Source organism: Sardina pilchardus, chromosome 11 (assembly GCF_963854185.1).
Source record: "Sardina pilchardus chromosome 11, fSarPil1.1, whole genome shotgun sequence".
Taxonomy (NCBI): Eukaryota; Metazoa; Chordata; class Actinopteri; order Clupeiformes; family Clupeidae; genus Sardina; species Sardina pilchardus.
The window spans coordinates 32222412-32244004 of NC_085004.1; the positions used below are offsets into that span (position 1 = coordinate 32222412).

General features: G+C 46.8%; 1 protein-coding gene across 1 annotated transcript in view; it reads left to right on the forward strand.

The window, feature by feature from the left end:
• The window catches only part of LOC134096011 (protein unc-13 homolog C), a 97855-nt gene that overhangs the window by 29856 nt on the left and 46406 nt on the right, over positions 1-21593 (forward strand). The window contains exons 13-17 of the mRNA XM_062549749.1: positions 3749-3902; positions 4931-4999; positions 7141-7230; positions 10756-10884; positions 19435-19568. Of these exons, the coding sequence (XP_062405733.1) occupies positions 3749-3902; positions 4931-4999; positions 7141-7230; positions 10756-10884; positions 19435-19568 (576 nt within the window). The remainder of the gene's footprint in view (positions 1-3748; positions 3903-4930; positions 5000-7140; positions 7231-10755; positions 10885-19434; positions 19569-21593) is intronic.

The window sequence follows — 21593 nt, forward strand, 5'->3', positions numbered from 1 at the left end:
ATTGGTTTATGCATAGATTTGTACATAAACCAATTTTTGAGCACACTGGCGTGCTTCCTATCTGAGTATATGTAAATTCATATTTGTTCAGGTTTGATACAGATATGATTATATTCTTGTTTTAATACCTTGGGTGTATCAGCAGTCATGGTCATTTCACCATAATAGCCCTTTTGCTCTGTCGTCCTTTTGGGGACTTTGTCTCTAACAACAGTATTGCTGTCTGCCTCAGATAATATCATAAAAAAATGTTTCGATTTTGTCATTCAGCACTTTTGTTGCTGAGGGCAAGATAATGACTTCAGGGTGAAAACCTTGACCATCAGCAGTATTTCCTGTGTGGGGTTTTGTGAATTAGCAATAAGAAACTGCCATGGCCAACCTGAGTGAGGGCCGCTCGTGCCATTTTAGCATCGAAGTGTCGACTGTCTGCACCATTTGGTTTGATGTGCAGTATAGCTGTAGCTGAGCTCCAGCCATGGAGCTCAAAGACTGAGAAAAGGATGGGCAGGAGCAACAATAAGCCGTAGCCTGGCAACAGTGCAACCTAACCACTCGTGACAGACGTCATTTATTGTGATTTGCCCCTGGGCAAACCTCTGTCACCTGAGAGAGCGCTGAACAGCTCCATTCCACTGCAGGGAGAGGCCCAATCAATTACTGGACATGGTATCCTACAGTAGTAGCATTGTGGAGGGTGAAAGCTACTCACACACTGTGGAGGTCCTCACATGGTCAAGTCCTGGATGCTTTCGCTGATGCGCTGAATGGCTAGGCCATTTGCGTGGCCTTCACACCGATTTTTTCCAAACAGATCACTGGATGGGAGGCGATGTAGACGCATCTTAGAGTTGCTCTGTCAATAGAGATGGGGAGATGTGTGTAACTAGCTCAATGATCAGTGACTCATCCATGTCACCCATCAGCACTTCTCTCCCTGCTGGACACTGTGTGTCTTCTATTGCAACACGCTATTTTCACAGTGCAGACCGTTCACAGACCGTTCTGCTCCAGCTAGATTTGGGTAGTGAAAAATGTGTGTTGGACGCTTTTCAAAAAGCATAATTGAAACAATTAATGATTTGCTTTCTTTAGGAAGTGGTATTGTATTCGCTGTTGAGGATGTTGCTAAACAGTATACATAAATAAACACTCAAGAAGCCCTCTTTTCCAGAAGACTGAACATCCTCTTACTTGTACTGCTTCCTGAGTCCTTATTAATTAGTGTGAGCCTGAGCTCCAGTGAAGGTAATTATCAGAGGTGGAGGCTTAGGCCTCTCCCCGTCCCCGAGCATCCCTGGCCAGTGGCCACTGTAGATCTACCACTGTATAGTGGATGCATCCCACAAGATATTTATCCAGGAACTACAGTATGTCGCGGTCACCATTCTTATCCACTGTCGAGTAGTTGAGTTGTGCACACAGCATCCCTCACCAGCATATTGGATTCCTATACAGTACTCTGCGTTATGAATCCCATGTGATGGAGATATTATGATGATGAGTGTGCAGATGCAGTGTGCTATAATATTGCATGTCTATATATTGTGCGCTAGTGTAAGGGATGACACACAGGTGCTCCTCTGGATGAGAATTTAAACGTGTATTGAACAGTAGCACAGACTGGTGAAACAGCGTTGAATATTACGAGAAACTACCATTTATCTGACAGTTTAACACACATGTATTAACATGTAGACACTAGACAGCACTCATGTGGAATCAGCAGGGCATCTCTGGGGTCTGAGAGCAGGGGGGGGGCACAGGTCATCAGAGAGGGCCTCAAATATCCCAGCTCACAGAAACATATACCGTATGCATTAGCTTTGCTGTTCTACAACTGACAATGCTGTATTTCTCTCATGGAGTCTTAAAATGATATCAGACACGAGCAGATTGTAATTTCTCCATAGACAGTATAGTTAGAGTTCATGTATTCTCCTGTAGTCCAGGAGACTCTATAGTTAGAGTTCATGTATTCTAATGTGGTCCAAGAGACAACATAGTTAGAGTTCATGTGTTCTAATGTGGTCCAAGAGACTATACTGTAGTTGGAGTTCATGTATTCTAATGTGGTCCAAGAGACTATACTGTAGTTAGAGTTCATGTATTCTAATGTGGTCCAAGAGACTATACTGTAGTTAGAGTTCATGTGTTCTAATGTGGTCCAAGAGACTATACTGTAGTTGGAGTTCATGTATTCTAATGTGGTCCAAGAGACTATACTGTAGTTAGAGTTCATGTATTCTAATGTGGTCCAAGAGACTATACTGTAGTTAGAGTTCATGTATTCTAATGTGGTCCAAGAGACTATACTGTAGTTAGAGTTCATGTATTCTAATGTGGTCCAAGAGATGCCGGGCCTGAGTTAGACCCTCAGCAGGGTGTCGAGAACCGAGACCAAATGGCAGCTGAAACTAGAGACTAGTCTTAGTCCACTGTATAAATGGCAGCTGAAACTAGAGACTAGTCTAGTCCACTGTATGTCTAAATGGGGGCGCAGCTGAAACTAGAGACTAGTCTAGTCTACTGTATGTCTAAATGGGGGTGCAGCTGATTACCGCAGCTTTGTCATGAGCCCTCTCCACTGGTTTAGGTATGTAATGTAAATGGCGCTCTACACCAGCACGGCGTTGTGTTAATGGGAGACCCTTTAGGGCGATGCATAAATTTGAGTGCCTCATGCAGTTATGGAATTATGGAGATTCCCGTCTCGGATATGCCCTCTGCACAGTAGTGGGAAGCACATGAGTGAGCAGGAAGTGTGTCGTTTTGCTCGTTGTTTGCACTGTAATTGTTCTGAGAGTTCTTCAGCGCCGGCCTCGTCTGCTGCTTCCCTTCACATGCTGTTCAAAAGCAAGTTGCTTAATCACGCACCATTCTAAACACCACTGTGATCTAAATTTGGGACCTTGATCCCTGAGAAATAACGGCGTAATCTCAAAGCGCACTCCTCTGTATTTGCCAACAGGATTGCACTCAGCAGCGGAGTTGCCATAGTTATTCTGTAATTTTCCAAATAAACCCTGAGGTGCCGAAGCTAATTTTAGTGACCTGCTGTGTTGAACGACTGAAGACTGCCTCTACTCCTTAAACACGTGGAGCTTTCGTCTTTCTCTCTCTCTGCCCTCCCTCCTCTGTCTCTCTCTCTCTCCCTTTGTCTCTCTCTCCCTCTCTCTCTCTCTCTCTCTGCTCTCCCTCTCTCTCTCTCTCTGCCCTCCCTCCTCTGTCTCTCTCTCTCTCTCCCTCTCTCTCTCTCTCTCTCTCTCTCTCTCTCTCTGCCCTCCCTCCTCTGTCTCTCTCTCCGGTCTGTCTATCGCACAGCCTAATGAGTTCTTCCCACCAGCCTGCGATGAGCTTCCTCTGAGCCCAGGGAGGCCGGGCTGCTGTGGCCCAGGGGACATTTCCATTCCATCTCCAGCACTTTAATGCACAACACTGCATCAACACACCGGATGGGACTCTCATTAGTCTCGCTGGGTCCCAGAGGTGGTGTGGGATGGAGGTGTTTGTCACTTGATTGTAAACGCTCTGTTTGCTTAGCTGTGTGGATAGCATGTGAGGGTGACAGGGCCTGATTTCTTTTCCTCTCTAATAATAGCATATATCAACATGAGTTGTCAGCGTGCAATAGGCTGCACTGCCTCTTTTAAATGCCATCAACACATTTGCAATGATATAATCTTACATCATCTGTATTTTCTGCCCCCTTCTCCATCTCTCCAACTCTATTTCTTTCTCCGTGTAGCCACTTCTCCTGCCTGTCTGCTAAGTACATGTGTCCTGGGGTGCCGGCCGTCATGAGTAACCTCCTGGCCAACATCAACGCCTACTTTGCCCACACCACTACAGCCACCACCAACATCTCTGCCTCGGACCGCTTTGCAGCCTCCAACTTCGGGGTCGGTGTCATGAATCCCAGCGCAGGCTCTTTTTAAAGGAGAATTCCGGTGTGAAATTGAGCTTAACTGTACCGAAACATGTTAAGGTGTACTCACACGTGTTTTAGACGCACTTTCACTCACCCCCAGCATTCCGAACTCCTCCGTTTTCAGCCTAGCTTACAGTAGGCTTGAAGCTATTAGATTGGGCATTACGTAGCCTATGCAGCTAAATCGCTATTTTTAAACCATTAAAAAGGTTCCAAGTAACTCCACACTGCATTGGTTGACTTCTGAGGGTCCTGACATTTAAAACGAGATACTTAGAACTTTGGAAGTGCACAGGAAGTTTATTAAAAAAGACTGTTTATTCAAGCAGTACCTTCATAGAATCTCTCCGCTGGGCGCCATCTTGTGGTGAAGTCGCGATAAGTCGACTGACGAGCACAAACGAACAGGAAAGACAGGGGGACATATTGCAAACATTTTGAGCTTTGTTACTCATCATGCTCATGTAGACAGTATAACTATATATTTCCTATGGAATTACTTTAGCAATATGTTCCCCTGTCCTTCCTGTTCATTCGTGCTCGTCAGTCGGCTTATCGCGACTTGATTCCAAGATGGCGCCCAGCGGAGAGATTCTATGAAGGCACTGCTTGTAAACAGTCTTTTTTTAATAAACTTCCTGTGCATTTCCAAAGTTCTCAGTATCTCGTTTTAAATGTCAGGACCCTCAGAAGTCTACCAATGCAGTGTGGAGTTACTTGGGACCTTTTTAATGGTTTAAAAATAGCGATTTAGCTGCATAGGCTACGTAATGCCCAATCTAATAGCTTCAAGCCTACTGTAAGCTAGGCTGAAAACGGAGGAGTTCAGAATGCTGGGGGTGAGTGAAAGTGCGTCTAAAACACGTGTGAGTACACCTTAACATGTTTCGGTACAGTTAAGCTCAATTTCACACCGGAATTCTCCTTTAAGGGGCGTTTATACATTACACTGAGCCCTCTATATTTACTGTTTTATTCATTCAACCTCTTTTCTTTTAGCGGGAGAAGTTTGTCAAGCTGTTGGATCAGTTGCACAACTCTCTGAGGATCGATTTGTCAAAGTATCGGGTATGTATGGAGCTCAGTTTGTCCTAATATTGCAGTGTTTATTTTGTTCAAATCGAAATTCTGTTCGTGTGTTTTGTGTACATGTTGCAATTTAATCCAACATGTACACTGAGTTTGTTTTGATACAGTAGCCATCTGGCACACTTGCCATGACAATACTTCTGCTATTATGCACTGCAAGATAGAAATCATATTATAATACCGATCTCATCTGAGAAAGAACATGAAGAGTAAATCTCATTACCCATGACAAATTCCTTTATTCAGAGAGAAATGTGTTTGTGTTGTGACAAACCATTACCGAGATGTAGGTCATTGCTATCTCAAAGTCTCACAACCATCAAATGCTTACAGATTAACTGCACAAGAGAAGAGACCTAGCTTTTGTCTCATCCACAACTGTCCTTTTGATTAAACGGAAGAATCTCTATGCCTCCGCAGTATGAGAAATACCTTTTCAGAGAGAGGGAAGGGAGGGAGGGAGAGAGGGAGGAGTCATTTAATTATTTATAGATGCATTCTGCACTAGTAAAAAAATCAAGGACCCATATTCTGATCAGTATTGATCCTCGCCTAGTCTGAAATTGCACTGGCATGTTCACAGAAAGCAGCCAGGAATATTAAACTTGCTTTATCATACACCACAGACCTCTGGCTTGTCGCCTTTGGTGGCAGAAAATAGCAGTGGACAGTAATACGATTCAGGCCAGCCAAGGCCTGCATGGAGGATCCTATGGATTTGCCAGTAATGACATTCTGAGGGAAATTGAGTTTGCCTTTGCTTAAAATATAGACTGATTCCAGTGAGGTGGCTTGGAGACATGTGCCATGCTGCATTTCTGCTTTAATGGCACTTTACTCTGGTTTTGTTTTTGGGCGTTTTATCCCCCATCCATCCAAATGATTTCAGCAGGGCTGGCAGAGAGTCCTCCGTCCCTTTTCCAGGAGATTAGCATGGCTCAGAAGCCCCTGGCCAGGCATTCCTGAACAGCCTGGGCACCTGAAGAGAGACGCTATGATGCTCACCTGGATGGTTTGCATGTGAGCCGCTGCCTTAGGCTGTCCAGTATGTTGAGCTTCATAGGCTTTGTGTCCTTTCACCTGAATGTAAAGAGACGCCACGTTAGAGTGTGTAGTGCGCCATGGTAGGTGCTGAGGACACAGTTCTCCCGCTCTCAAAAGTGCCGTGGTGCATCTTTTGCTGCATGAGTTGTGTTTACTCTGTGTCCCCGGGCTGCTGGAAAACCTTTGTTTGTATCTCTGTTGGCAAACATTACTGCCACTAGATTCACCCCCACAACGTTGATTACAGGCTCCCAAAACGCCTGCCTAAAGAGGACACAGCGGCTGACATTCAGTCTCTAATGAAAGCACCACCAAAACCCTCCAGTGCTCTTCCCCATTTATTAGTTGAAGCCCAAACTGTGAAATTCTGCTGCAGATAAGGGAAGCTCCACCATCTCAAATACATTTACGCTAGGCTTCTTTTATGTTTGCTGCACAACTCTTCCTCCAGGAGACATTGACATTTGCAAAGCTAATGTGGAAGCTTAAAGTGCAGCAAAATTATTTTGACCACTTGAATTATATCCCCAAATTCCTCTAACTGGGTGTGGCCTGATAGAGTTGCAGGTGGCAGCCTAATACAGCTGGCGCATACGCACTGACGCTAGCTGGTAGCAAACAGAGCCATGGCTACCAGGCACCGCATGCAGCTACTGTACACTGGTCTTTTCTCATACTGTCAAATGAATAGACTTCCCACCAGCATGGTACACTGAACAGGCTGATGGCTCCTTGGCCAGTAAACATTTCTCTTCATGTGGACCATTGCCAGTACACTGAGTGATTATATTTACCTGCATCCAAAGTAGACGTTCTGAGTTCATTTTAATTTACTGTGAATTTAAATTGCAGAATTATGATGCTTGTAGTTTTTCTGAAGTAATCAGATCAGACACATCACACAACACCCTCCCCGTAACTGTGTCAGATGTTCATATATTCAGTGACTTAAAATGAGACATCATGCCACGTACTGTAAGTGAACTGATGATATTAGGAAACTGTGAGAAGGATAAAAAAACACTCAGCTACATATCTTCAACTCTCCTGTTTACTGAGGTTGTGTTTTTCTCCAGGATAACTTCCCTGCTGGCAACCCTGAACGTCTGCAGGATCTGAAATCCACGGTGGACCTGCTAACCAGCATCACCTTTTTCAGGATGAAGGTAGGGAGATCTTTATCGGCCCTATCTGCTGCAGGCGTGTCAGCTATGCATCCATTCCACCGATAACCACTTTAATTGCCTGTTCTCGATGGCTCCCCGATTTCTTGTACTGTATTTATCGCGCCTCATCATTGATTGAGGTCATTGCCTTCGCCTCCTTCCGCCCGCTAGATTTGATGGCAGTAGGTGAATGAGACATTAAGACCTGCAATGACTCAGAGGTTAGGAAGTACATTCACTCAGGCCAAAGACATGAAATGAGAGAGCGCATAGGCCAAATAGTATTACCTGCATTTCAATCCATCTCCATTTAATAGACAGTATGCTGTCCAAGGCAATAGGACTTAACTGAACTAACAGAAGGAGTCGTTCTGTTGATGGAGATTTAGAAGTGGACCACCAAGGACTGAAAATCATTGGCTGTTGTTCCTATGTGTGTGCTGCATGTCCTGTAGTACAGTATTAACAGTAGAGTCTGTGTGCTGCAGTATGAGCAGTAGAGTCTGTACAGCATCTCCCTCACTGTGTGCTGTAGTATTAACAGTAGAGTCTGTGTGCTGCAGTATGAGCAGTAGAGTCTGTACAGCATCTCCCTCACTGTGTGCTGTAGTATTAACAGTAGAGTCTGTGTGCTGCAGTATGAGCAGTAGAGTCTGTGCAGCATCTCCCTCACTGTGTGCTGTAGTATTAACAGTAGAGTCTGTGTGCTGTAGTATTAACAGTAGAGTCTGTGTGCTGCAGTATTAACAGTAGAGTCTTTGTCCTGTAGTATTAACAGTAGGGTAGAGTCTGTGTGCTGTAGTATTAACAGTAGAGTCTGTGTGCTGTAGTATTAACAGTAGAATCTGTGTCCTGTAGTATTAACAGTAGAGTCTGTGTCCTGTAGTATTAACAGTAGAGTCTTTGTCCTGTAGTATTAACAGTAGGGTAGAGTCTGTGTGCTGTAGTATTAACAGTAGAGTCTGTGTGCTGTAGTATTAACAGTAGGGTAGAGTCTGTGTGCTGTAGTATTAACAGTAGAGTCTGTGTGCTGTAGTATTAACAGTAGAGTCTGTGTGCTGTAGTATTAACAGTAGAGTCTGTGTCCTGTAGTATTAACAGTAGGGTAGAGTCTGTGTGCTGTAGTATTAACAGTAGGGTAGAGTCTGTGTGCTGTAGTATTAACAGTTGAGTCTGTGTGCTGTAGTATTAACAGTAGAGTCTGTGTGCTGTAGTATTAACAGTAGAGTCTGTGTCCTGTAGTATTAACAGTAGAGTCTGTGTGCTGTAGTATTAACAGTAGAGTCTGTGTGCTGTAGTATTAACAGTAGAGTCTGTGTCCTGTAGTATTAACAGTAGGGTAGAGTCTGTGTGCTGTAGTATTAACAGTAGAGTCTGTGTGCTGTAGTATTAACAGTTGAGTCTGTGTGCTGTAGTATTAACAGTAGAGTCTGTGTGCTGTAGTATTAACAGTAGAGTCTGTGTCCTGTAGTATTAACAGTAGAGTCTGTGTGCTGTAGTATTAACAGTAGAGTCTGTGTGCTGTAGTATTAACAGTAGAGTCTGTGTGCTGTAGTATTAACAGTAGAGTCTGTGTGCTGTAGTATTAACAGTAGAGTCTGTGTGCTGTAGTATTAACAGTAGAGTCTGTGTGCTGTAGTATTAACAGTAGAGTGTGCACTTGGCGTCGTCTCCAGTGTTCTCTCACCCAGACCTCAGTAGCAGACGTGAGGTGTGTAGGCAGCACATCTCTCTGTGCTAGTTAGGGCCCATTTACAATATGTTGGAGACGTGCTGTTGCACTAGCTGACTTTTCAGAATGGCTTTAATTTTCATCCATTATCATAATTAGGCTGTCAGCAAAGGTGCACTGTGGCTCACACATCTGAATTGCTGCTGAGATCTTCCCTGGGTCATTTTAGCAGAGGTGCAATTGTCTGTGTCCACTTGTGATTTCCTTTTGCACTTGGTGTTTGATCTAGTTATTTATGTCTCCCCTTTCATTCTGTTGTTCAGAGGGTTTGCAGGGCTCTTTTAAGTTATAAGACAACAACATTGGAACTTGCTAACAGAATCCTTTGTTGGCTAAATAACACTAACAATAAAGTATTTTTAAGGATGACAACAGAAGTGTTGTTGCAATAAACCCTGAGATATTGACAAGGAACATATGGATAAGCAATCAGCAAGACTGGTTGCCAGCATGACAAATGTGCTTTGTATTGAGACTGCATAATTTAGAGTGTTACATAATAAGCGTAAAACACACGGACATGCACACACACACACACACACACACACACACACACACACACACACACACATCATTGACAGGGCACAATGCATTAGAAGGAGGAGGTTCTTTTGTACCATTGGAATCCTCTTCAATTTACTGCTCAGGTTTTCAATGCCGGTCAATAGGCTTCATGAAAAATTCTCCATAACCAATAGAATGCATAAACAGTAATTGATTTTTTTTGGCCTTCGTTAAGCCTAATTTAGTCTCCTCTGAGCCGCAAACAACACTCTGACTTTGGGCCTGTTTATCTCAGGGATGTATTAAAAATAGGGCCGCCATTGATTTCTTCTTGTTCATGGCAATGAGGATGCTCCACTGCATTATGCGTTGCTCTGATTGCGCTGGCCGCTGCACCTTGATGATGCCTGAGTAACCGTGGAGATGAAGGCCAGCGTGCCGCCTGTGTGACATGAGACACGCTTACGCAACGCGCTGTGCTGTGCTGTGCTCGCTTGCTGAGCATCGAGCTGGCATACACGCCGCGCATGTATGTGCTCATCCACCCGTGCTATAAAAATATATGCCCCTTTTGCTTTGCCACTGCCACTTAATCCTCTCGCCGCTCACACACACAGTACAGTACGCGCATGTTTGTGTGTGTTGGGTAATCTAAAATAAGCTCCCTCTCCGCACCCGCCGAGCGTTGACAGACAGGATGTATGTGCGCGGTGCGGCCATGCGTGGGTAAAATGGCAGCCCAAGTCCCTCCCACTGCCAGAGCGCTGCGAGGCAGGCAACCAAAGCCCACGCTGTCACACTGCATTATGGGTGCTGAGGCGTGCAGCCGCGCCTGTCACATACATGTACCCCACAACAAGGGTGGCCAAGACACATCACTAGGACCTTGCTCTCAGAGACCACAACACATTAAGGATGCACGACAGTGTAATGCTCATCTGTCTGTCTCTGCCGTGTCATGACGTGTAGAAGTACTAGTAGTGCTATGCTCCTGTGAACAGCCACTGCTCTGATAACTCATGAGTGGTGTTGTGTTTTGGGTGGGCTTCCCAGGTCGTGCTATGCTCCTGTGAACAGCCAGTGCTCTGATAAGTTAACTCATGAGTGGTGTTGTGTTTTGGGTGGGCTTCCCAGGTCGTGCTATGCTCCTGTGAACAGCCAGTGCTCTGATAAGTTAACTCATGAGTGGTGTTGTGTTTTGGGTGGGCTTCCCAGGTCGTGCTATGCTCCTGTGAACAGCCAGTGCTCTGATAACTCATGAATGGTGTTGTGTTTTGGGGGCTTCCCAGGTCCAGGAGCTGCAGAGTCCCCCCAGGGCCAGCATGGTGGTGAAGGACTGTGTGCGCGCATGCTTGGACTCCACCTACAAATACATATTCGACAATTGCCACGAACTCTACAACCAGCTACTAGACCAGGTAAGAGCAACGTTCAGGTTAAGTTGTATGTCAACGGAGCAGCGTTATTTCCAGAACATTCTCTAATCACACACTCCTATCAGAGGCTAATCTGCACAGCTGTATACACCGGCGCTACTGATAGCCCAAGTTTGCATATGGCTTGTATTTGATTTATTCAGTATATTGACACCGAGGCAGTGAACCGTGATAGCATGTTAATCAGTCTGGTATCCTCGTTTACTTTCACACGTCCCCGTAGAGTAAAAGTGCATTAGTCTCTTCTCAGCGTGCCTGTGCTTTATAGGGGCCCCAATTTTAAACACTTCACTGAAGTCCAGTGAAGTCAGTATAGGTATGCAGCATATAGCAAAAGAAACTATTCATGCAATAGATTTAACCATATTTGCTATAATTCACTGACTCCATCATCAACATAGCTGTGTTGCTGAGTTTAATTTCTCCAAGAGAAACAGAATTAATCAAGATACATGAAGTAACATCAGGACTCCAAGCGCTTTATCTGCTGTGAGAAGCTATTTGTTATTGCAGATTTAACTCCAACTAAAGGGAATATATGATTTATTTTTCATATCTTCATAGTCCACAGAGTATATTTTAGCATTCATATGTGCCATTGCTGTTTAAATCTAGCAGCTGCGTTTTCATTCTAAGGCTGTGTGTTCACACATGCACGTCAGAAATCACATCTCTGAACTTGACATATACAGAAACAGCTCTGTTAGCTGTGGGACATTGTGTGTACACATCCAAGTGAAGCATGGATGACTCACCCAAAGGTCTTGGATGAAAGCAAACACCCTTACGCTTTATGTTTGCAGAAAAATGTTTTCACAAGCCATCAGCTCATGGCTGAAAACTACAGTTAAACTCCACTGCCATATATTCAATTCACTGTGGTTCTCATCCATACGGTATATAACGCTGTATGTTACATATATTACTCCCCCACACTTAACATACAGTATATGCTCTCACACAATACATTCTCTCATGCATACAACACTTTCACACATGCATACAGACATGCATGCTGACACAATGCCCTTCCAACACATTCTTTCAAACGAGGCCTCTCTGGCAACACATTGTCACATTACTCGTCCGTGTGCTTCTCTCTGACTGAATGGGTCCTGCTGGATAATGATCAAGCAATGCACATTCTGATTCATGATGATGCATCTTTGCACAACCAGTGGAAAGTGGTGCTACCACCTCGAACCACATTAATGTCCAGTTAGAAGCAACACGCCCAGAGTGGCCAGGCGCTCCTGGGTGGGGGAGCTGTGAGCAGGGGGCTTTGCTCTCTGTCTGTGGAGCCGGGCGCTGTTGCGCTGTCGCGCCGCGCTGCGCTTTTGCTCCGGCTCTGGCGAAGGGCTCCCAGGGCCGCTGTGAGTGGGCTGTGTGGGCGGCGGGTGGCGCATCGTGGAGGGGAAGAGGGCCAACACATCTCCGCTAATCCCCGTCAGACAGGGAGAGGGAAATGACAAGTCCCCTCGCCGCACCTCGCATTCCTCATGCATTAATCAGAAGCCCGCGCTGTGTGAGCGCTGTGTGAGTGCGTTGGCGCCGTGTGTACAAATACATGTGTACACTACAGTGTCAGGGCGCGGGGCTGTGATGGGGCATGTGTGCGTCTGTTTGTGTGAGCTTGTGTGTTTTTCAGAGGAATTGTGAGTATTTCTGGATATATGGATTTCTGTCTCTCTATCGTGTGTGTATGTGTGTGTACTGTGTGTGTTTGTGTGTGTGTGTGTGAGAGAGAGAGAGAGAGAGAGAGAGGGAGATTTCAGTCCATGCCCCTCTCCTGTCTAATTAAATCAATATTGTGTATGCCAACATTATAGTCAGGCATTGTTGAGGATGCCTCAGGCACTCGTGACTCTTCTCAACTATCCGCTGTGTCCATGAGGACACTAATATACAGGACACGTCACACAAACAACGTATGCCACTGATGCCTCTTCACAGTTAACTGAGCCACAGACTATCCAGTGGGTCAACAGAGGGCTTAGCATCAACAATAGAGTCGTAATCCTTGGATGACGCCGATGATGATGATGATGATGATGATGGTAATGATCATGATGACGAATGTCCCGTCACAAATCACACGTACGATGTACCCGCCCAGATCAGCTGCTAGAGTAGCAATAGAAAATGGCAGAGATACAGTCAAAGCATCAAACTTCAGTGGAAATTAAATTGCAATGGTGTATTTCTTAGTACATAAGTATTTTGTTCATGTGAATTATTCTTTTAAGTATTATAATTTTTGCTGCTTACAATGCTAGTCAGCTGACAGTGCTGGAATTTGTTAAAATCAGAGCCAGATTTAATGTATTTATTTATTTATTCATTTATTTTTTGCTTTATTTTATTTTATTTATTACTTTTTAGCCTTGCACTTGGTCCCAGACTAAGTGACCACTGCAATGGCATTCCCACACAGCCACCCCCAACAAAACGTGGGAGCCGTTTACGTTCTTCCGGCCAGTTATAGAGTGCAATAAATTCTGGAGCTGAACAACGTTCACTCCACTTCCTTTGTTCAGACAGCCTGAGGGGCTGTTTGCAATTACCCCAGCTGAAAGATAGATGCTCTGCCTAATTACAGTGATGTCTAAAAAAAATAGTAATCCAGTTAATCAAACGAAGGCCTGCATGCCGACGAGGAGGAGGAGGAGGAGGCCTCGACTCCCGTCCCAGTCCAGCTAGCGCTCTACAGTAGCTCTGGTCCTGCTCTGGCCAGTGAGTGAGTGCAGCTCTGCTGGAGCAGGCAGCCCCTCTGGCCTCGCGGAGCAGTGCGTGGCCCACACAGAGCAGTGCAGCTGATGGAGAGTGCAGGATTGGCGCTCGGTCCCAAAGGGAAATCATTTGGCTGCTTTCACTAGCTGACAGACTCCCATTGGGCCCTGTGGAGAAGCAAAGCCCCCCCTCCTCACGGCCAGCACTGGCTCATTGCCCCCCCCCCCCTTCCCCCCAATCTCACCCCACCCCCTCGTCTCCAAAGAGAAGGAGGCGCGTTACATAACAAATTTGAAAAGGGAAGCACTCCACACTGGTGGGGAGGGGTCAGGAAGAGGCTCAATTGAGCAAGCAAAGCCTGTCAGCAAGGGGCAGCATTTTAAGAAGAGAGGGAGGGTAGGGGCAGTATGTGTGTGTGTGTGTGTGTGTGTGTGTGTGGGGGTAGTGAGCTCTGGTTCCATGGAGCATAGCAGCAGTGAGGGCAGCAGCAGCGTTGCCCGCGGCATCACACACTCCTGTCAAAAAAACTCTCCGGTGGCCAGAATCCCACGCACAGTGATTTTTATGTGATGCCCCCCTGAAATGGAAAACCTATAACGCCTTGGACTGGAGCCAAGGCAGAAATAAAACAAGAAATCTTAAGCTCACAGGTATTGTTCTCAGCGTGCAGAGGGGACCATCATCCCGCAGAATAAACCTTTACTTGTGTCAGAGGCAACATGGCTGACTGCTCTGCTAGATTACCCTGATAAAGGAGACGGCAGAGCATTTTATCTGAGCGAATTCACCGAATCTCTCTTTCTCTCTCTCTCTCTGTCACTCTCTTGCTCTCTCTCTCTTTCTCACTCGCTATCTATTTCTTTTCTCTCACTCTCTCTCTCTCGTGCTCGTGCTCGCTCGCTCGCTCTCTCCTGTGTGTATATGTGTGTGTGTCTGTGTGAGTGTGTGAATGTATATTTCTATATTTACCCACACAATGACTAACATTTGTTTAAAAAGTACTATAGCTCTGGAAGCTGTTCAAAAGCGTGATTGGCAGGCTGGCTGAAATATCTCCCTGTTTGACTAGAGGCAGCGGGAGTTGTTTGCCTGGGTTGTTTACGGGCAAGCGTGCTTTATGAGAAAACACGGCTTTCTAGTTTGCCAGTGGGGGTTTGCTGCACTGCCCACACAAATTCCTTTTTATAAACAGTGTCAACATAAATACACCTCATACACACCAATGCATTCTTTGCAGGGGCTTTCACACTTCAAACCTTTTTCGACGACAAACCCTCAAAACGGCGAGTTGAGATGAAGTGATGTGTTGTCAGGAGCCAGTGGTCACGTGATGCTTCAGCTCCATGTTAGTCAATCAGATCAGTCGTATTTTCAGCTGCCTGCCTTTTAATGCATTTAATAGCTACGGGAGAATGAAGGCAGTAATGGGACAATTAGGGCGTTTGTAGGGCTGTTTGTTGAGGTGGCAGTGCTGAGTCATGTTCCAAGACTCATGCGGGGGGGGGGGGGGGGGAGGCTGACAGCGCTAAGGGTGAAGCCACATCAGTTCCGACGGGGCACAGTGTACTGACACATACAGTAAAAAAGTGTTGTGCACAGCTTGCAAATTACCCCTTAATGTGAAGCACGCGCTTGTAGTTGACTGTGGCAAATAGTAGCAGCTCATGTTAATCACTCAGCATTTAAGAGTATGGGCCACAGCTGAAAAGAGCACACACCCAGCGCAGTGTTGAGGTTGTTATTTAATCAGGGTGGCTAAATGTGTGTATCCCTTCATAACATTTAGAGTATTTCAGGATGCAGCAGCAAGGGGGGAAAAGCCTGCAGCTAGAGAGGAAATGCATTTGGTGAAATCCCCTTGGGGAATCCACTGGGATTTAGCCACTAAGTATGTGAGTGTATGCGTGTGTAATACAAGGTTTTGTGTGAACATGCACGCTTTGGTGTTCATTTTAATTTGTGCCTTCAAAATGTCGGACGACGAGCACAGGCTTTGCACGCTGTGTTACTTTTTCTCAGGGACTTTCCCACCTTCCCCGTGGTTAGAGCAGAGAGCTGTAGCTGTTCGGGTGGCCAGAGATCAGTAGTGGCAGCAGGAGGTGCTGGGATGGCAGTGGCTGTGTGCTGCTTATGAGTGGCCCTGTGCTCCGGCTACAGGCTACAGCGCTCCTGTGTGCTGCTTATGAGCGCTTAGGAGCGCGGCCAGGGAGGTGTGAGGGAGGGAGGTGTGAGGGAGGAGCGTGCGCCGCCCGAGGGAGGTGTGAGGGAGGAGCGCCCGAGGGAGGTGTGAGGGAGGAGCGCCCGAGGGAGGTGTGAGGGAGGAGCCCGAGGGAGCGCACAAGTGGGCCAGAATTAGAAAAATCACCAATTACGTCTTCATTTGCTCCCGCCTCAATGACACAAAGGAAGGTGAGTGGGTTTACTGGGTTTAACATATTCATAAGTTGGGAAGAGAGGGCAGATCAGAGGGATGAGGGAGGCTCTGGCTGTATTAGATCTCATATAAAATACAGCACCTTCAGTGTCCTTCACTCTCTCACACACACACACACACACACACACAGAGGTGCTTTGCATATCCTCCTCCTGTGGTGTCACTGGCTCTATTATTTATGCCACCAATTAGACACACTCGTCCAGAAGCCCCAGCAAGTGTCCTGCCCGACTCTGAGTCCCTCCTCCCAGGTACCTGGGCAGAGCAGAGGGACGGACGGACGGGCGGACGGACGAAAGGCTATATGGAGAGCGAGATGAGGGCACCGTAAGCGTCCCCTCTGGGCCGCTCCAGCCCCACTGCCCCCTGGGCCCCGGCGTGGGAGTGTGGTGCGGGCAGCTGGTCTCGGCGGTGTCAGCCTGGCATGGGAGCGGCCGGGTCACGCTGCAGCGGTGTGGCAGCCCCACGCGTCCACTCACCGGGCATCACGCCACATGACGGCCAGGGCCCCGGCCGGCGCACCTCCTCTCGGCTCCAGGGAGCTGAATCACAGCTGACTCGCAGAGAGAGAGAGAGCGAGAGAGAGAGAGAGAGAGAGAGAGAGAGAGAGCGCGAGAGAGAGAGAGAGAGAGAGGCGCTTTAGGGACTTCTCCTCTTTGGAAACGGAATTACCAGCAGGGTCCTCTAGCAGTGAGTGTGACAGGCAAATCGAGTGGAGAACCTGTCATGCTGGCAAAACTGAGGCAGTGACGACTGCTATTGAGTTGAGAAGTCCTGGATGAGAAGAAGGGGGCAGGGGGCGTTCCAGGCAGACTAATTCTTTGGTCCATGCTGTTTCTGGCTGCAGTAAGTGCATCAGTGCTCTGCTGGGTGTAATGTGTTCACGTGAGGTAAAATGCTGTGATGAACGCTGAATTAAATCATCTCACACTGAGAGATTTGGATTCTTTCTAATGGTTTCTCTTGTTTCTGAGAGGCGGATAAATGACCTCTTATGGTTTTCTCATTCACCCCGAACTCTCCTCAGCCATCACCCATGGAGCCTGTGGTGTAGCCATTACACTCAGCCTTGTTAAATAATTGAAAACGTATTACTCAACGCCTGGAGGCGACAGGCCTCATTTTGGAACACGGTTTTCTATTAATCAAAACAGTTCCCCCCCCACACCCACACACACACACACACACACACACACACACACATACACATGGGTATGAGAGTGGCATTCCAATGCTCTGGTGCACACAGCGACAGATAGCATCTTCCCAAATGAAAGCTGTTTTCTTGGCAAACAGACATTCAGGGAGGGAGTATCATCACCGTCATGGCTTCCTAACATTAGTCAATAAATCTTAATGGACACTTGCAATATCTCCCGAGAGATTGTGTGTGCATCTGGCATTTCACTGTTTTGGGTGTTTGTGCCTTGTGCTGTTAGTGGGGTATCGCAGAGACTGCGGAGATAAGCCAGAGATATGGCACAGTGGAAAATACTAAGAAACGGTTGCTTTGGCTACTTTTTCTGTCCATGTGTCTATCTCCTAAGACATGCTGGAAAAAGTGGAGGGAGATAGAGTTGCGGACTGTCAGTAAAAACATGACCTAACACTGCCTAACACTGCCTAACACTGCCTAACAGCTCTCTATATACAGCAGCAAGTCCACTGTTGGGGGAACTGACTGTGAGGCCTCATAACTTGTAGTGCCTGACTGTGTGTGTGAGCGGCCACCAGCCCCCAGTGGGTGGTGTGGAGCGCAGCGCTAACGCTAGTGTGAGCGGCCACCAGCCCCCAGTGGGTGGTGTGGAGCGCAGCGCTAACGCTAGTGTGAGCGGCCACCAGCCCCCAGTGGGTGGTGTGGAGCGCAGCGCTAACGCTAGTGTGAGCGGCCACCAGCCCCCAGTGTGTGGAGTGCAGCGCAGCATAGCGCTAGGGCTAGCGCTAGTGTGAGCGGCCACCAGCCCCCAGTGGGTGGTGTGGAGCGCAGCGCTAGTGCAGCGCTAACGCTAGTGTGAGAGATGTGATCCCAGCGCTCGTCACCGTCCCGCCAGGTGATTATAGCTGCGGGCCATCACACCCTCACCTCCCCAGTGACTCACGCGCCAGGTGCGGGCCATCACACCCTCACCTCCCCAGTGACTCACGCGCCAGGTTCACCTGACGGGACGCGCCAGCGGTGCCACGGTGCCAGCGGCGCCACGGCCCATGAGTGCTTTTGTAAATCAACACATGCCCGGGTGCAGGAGGTTGGGCTGGCTGCTGTAATATCAGCGGATTGGGTGTCTTTGCCACAGCAACAAGCTGGCCCTGCGCCCATGTCTCCATTCAGTCAGATGAGAATGTTGTGATGGCGGAGACAGGGCCAGGACACAAGTTATTGCATTGTGGTGTCAAAACATAGGCTTTTATGGTAGGTACAACACTGCGTGTGTGCGTGTGTGTGCGAGTGTGTGCGTGCGTGTGCGTGTGGGTGAAAGTGTGTGTGCTTACACATGCACATGTGTGTTTGTGTGAGTGTGTGTGTGTGTGTGTGTGTGTGTGTGTGTGTGTGAGTAAGAGAGAGAGAGACTGCTGCTACATCTCTTCCTGCACTACAGTGTGCGGCGTGTGCCAGAGGATGTCCTCCGTGTCTAATGGACTATGTCTAAGATGCATTCCCACATGGGGAGCCATCTGAGATGGGCTTCCCCTCTGCAACAGGAGCCCCAAACCTACAGGCTGAGTCCATTTGGCAGATTAAAATGCAGTAAATTTGCTGACTGATTGAAGGTCCATGGGAGTTAGTGGCAATGCCACTGTGTATTCTGATCTGCGCATCAGTGAGATGAGAGATAAGACAGATGGTGGAGAGGGCATGATTGCAAAACACCCCCAAGTCAGGCACGGCTTAAGCACTCAGAATCCCGATCAGGGGCTGCCGCTAAGACAAACTTTTGAGGCGTGAATTATTGATTTGTTTTTAATGACTTTTTTGGGGGAGGATGGGCAGTCAGAAAGCCAGGGTGACATATGTTAGTGTTTGTCAGTGGCGAGCGCATGTGATGCTGATTGCTTTACGACTGCGATCCTCCTCCTCCTCCTCCTCCTCCTCCTCTTCCTCCTCGTCGTTGAGTAGGAGGTCCGAGTGTCAGCCGTTCTCAGCTTGTGGCCCATGAGGACGTGTGGTCTGGAGATCAATAAAGCATTGGGAGGAAGCCTTGCATTCAAAAAAGTCTTTCTGAAGTATCCTCCCCAAACGTATTTTGCCTGCGGCAAATAATGTAGCCGATGCAGAGAATGGAGGATTATCTTGCACCTCCTTTATCCTCCTTTCTCTTCTCTGACCTCTTCTGCTCTCTTTTCCTTTTCTTATCTTTTTTTTCTGACAGACCAAAAAGCAGGAACTTCCTCGTGAAGAGCAGGGACCCTCCATTAAGAACCTGGACTTCTGGCCCAAACTCATCACACTCATGGTGTCCGTGATTGATGAGGACCGCACCGGTTACACACCCGTACTCAACCAGTAAGTATCAGCACGCTTCACACTCATCACAGCACAGGGAGTCACTGAACCCCTTTACAGTATATGATATATCAGTTGTGAAGTGAATGGACACGTCTCTGTATAGCTGCACCTACATGTATTAAACAGCAACAGCCAAAGGGGGATTCCCAACATGGCAGAAAGGAAGCATTTCTCACATAATCTCACTAGCAGGGCTTGCACGTCAGATGCAGTATTGCCATGTGGTGGACATTTTTTATAATTCCCACAAATCCATCAATTCCAGCGGGAAAATTTCTATCCAAACATCATGCACAATGGTATTATCATTTCTTGCATTTCATCAATAGCATTTACTGTCTCTATCCTAAATTTGCAATAGCAGAAGACAATTAGCGATGAAATCATGTAATGACATTTTATCTGCCATGTCTTTCTCAAACTGAAATTGAAGCTTGATCTTGAATCTGAATGTGGCATTGGTTTTGTATAGGATCTCAGCTCATGTCATTGAAATGTATATCACTCATAATGAAACCCTATATTCCTCTATTTGACAAGGTTTGAAAATAAAAAAAAATCCATACAGTTTGAAAACAAAAAAGCGTTTGAAGTAGCAGACATGCACCAGGCACTGTTGTTCCTGAAGTGCTCTCTGAAAATGGAGAGCACTAGAATAGTTCCATCCCACAAGATGACTGTATACTTCTCAATCTGATCAACTCTAAATTCCCCAACATATTGAGGGGAGAAGAGCCTCTATTTGCCAAAACGAATTTCAGCCACCGCTATTCAGTGTGTCCCAATCAAGATCAGAGCTTTGGGAACAACAGCTTTGTCTCTCTGTGAAGTGTGCATCTGGGGAGGGGAATATAGGGGAGTGGAACGGCATTAACATTCAAGGAAGGTATGTGAGCTGAATTATTCAAATAACGACACAGGGGAGCTGCTAAACTTCGAACGGAGTGTAACAAAGGCGGAGATTCTTCTCTCACTTCTGTGGGGAGTCTGACAGAGTCCGGGTCTACCATGACATTGTGGTCAAGCCATCATTGCCTAATAAGACAGTTTTATGTCCATGACCAGCGTGCGCTGATGATCTTTGATGAATGTAATTATGGTCCTAGAATACTGAGAGAGGACCGTTGTTCATTCAGCAACTACCATGGTGTGGTCTCACAGCTACTGTATGCCGAAATGCTTTCATATCAACTTGAATAGACTAATGGATTGGAACTCTGATAAGATATTCTCCAGGTTTTTGAAGATATTCTTCACGGTTTCAAATAGGGTCCGAGTTGTTTGGCTATTCCATGAATAAATTGTTTAGGCGCAATAAGCCCCGTGCTCTCATAGGGGTGTGCAGCATCGAGCAGTTTGACAGATGGATGGAGCCAGTGAGGCCCTGCCTGCCCAGGGGATATGCTAATGCAATAGTTTCCCACCCACCCACCGATTGGCGCAGGCTCCAGGGTGGGGATGCGCTCGGCGCTGGCAGAGATCAATGGCCAGAGCAGAGGAAGAAACCTTTCTCCACCTCGAGTGGGAAGGACTCACATACATATGCTCATTCTGTGAGCTCTCCTTTCACCACGTGACAATTAAGCCGGCTCCAAATTGAATTGCATTCCCTGTATAGCGGGTTGATGGATTGCCTCAGGTGGAGGAGGGGTGTGTGAATGTGTGTGTGTGTGTGTGTGTGAGAGAAAGGGAGAGAGAGAGAGGCTGTGTATGTTACACACACACACACACACACACACACACACACACACATGCTCCCATGCACACACGCACACACGCTGTGTTAATTTTCAATGGATTGTGTGGCACACATGTTGCCATAGAAACAAGAGGATATATCTCATGGAGCATTGAAACTAAAGCATGTGAAGAGAAATCAACATAATCCACTTTTAAATCCAGAGACGGTGCTTTTAAACATATTGTTGTATATGTCTGTTTTATTCTAACTGTTTAGATTATAACTGTATTGACTTTGAACATTTCACATTTGATTAAAAAATCTTTAGACTCACATGGTAG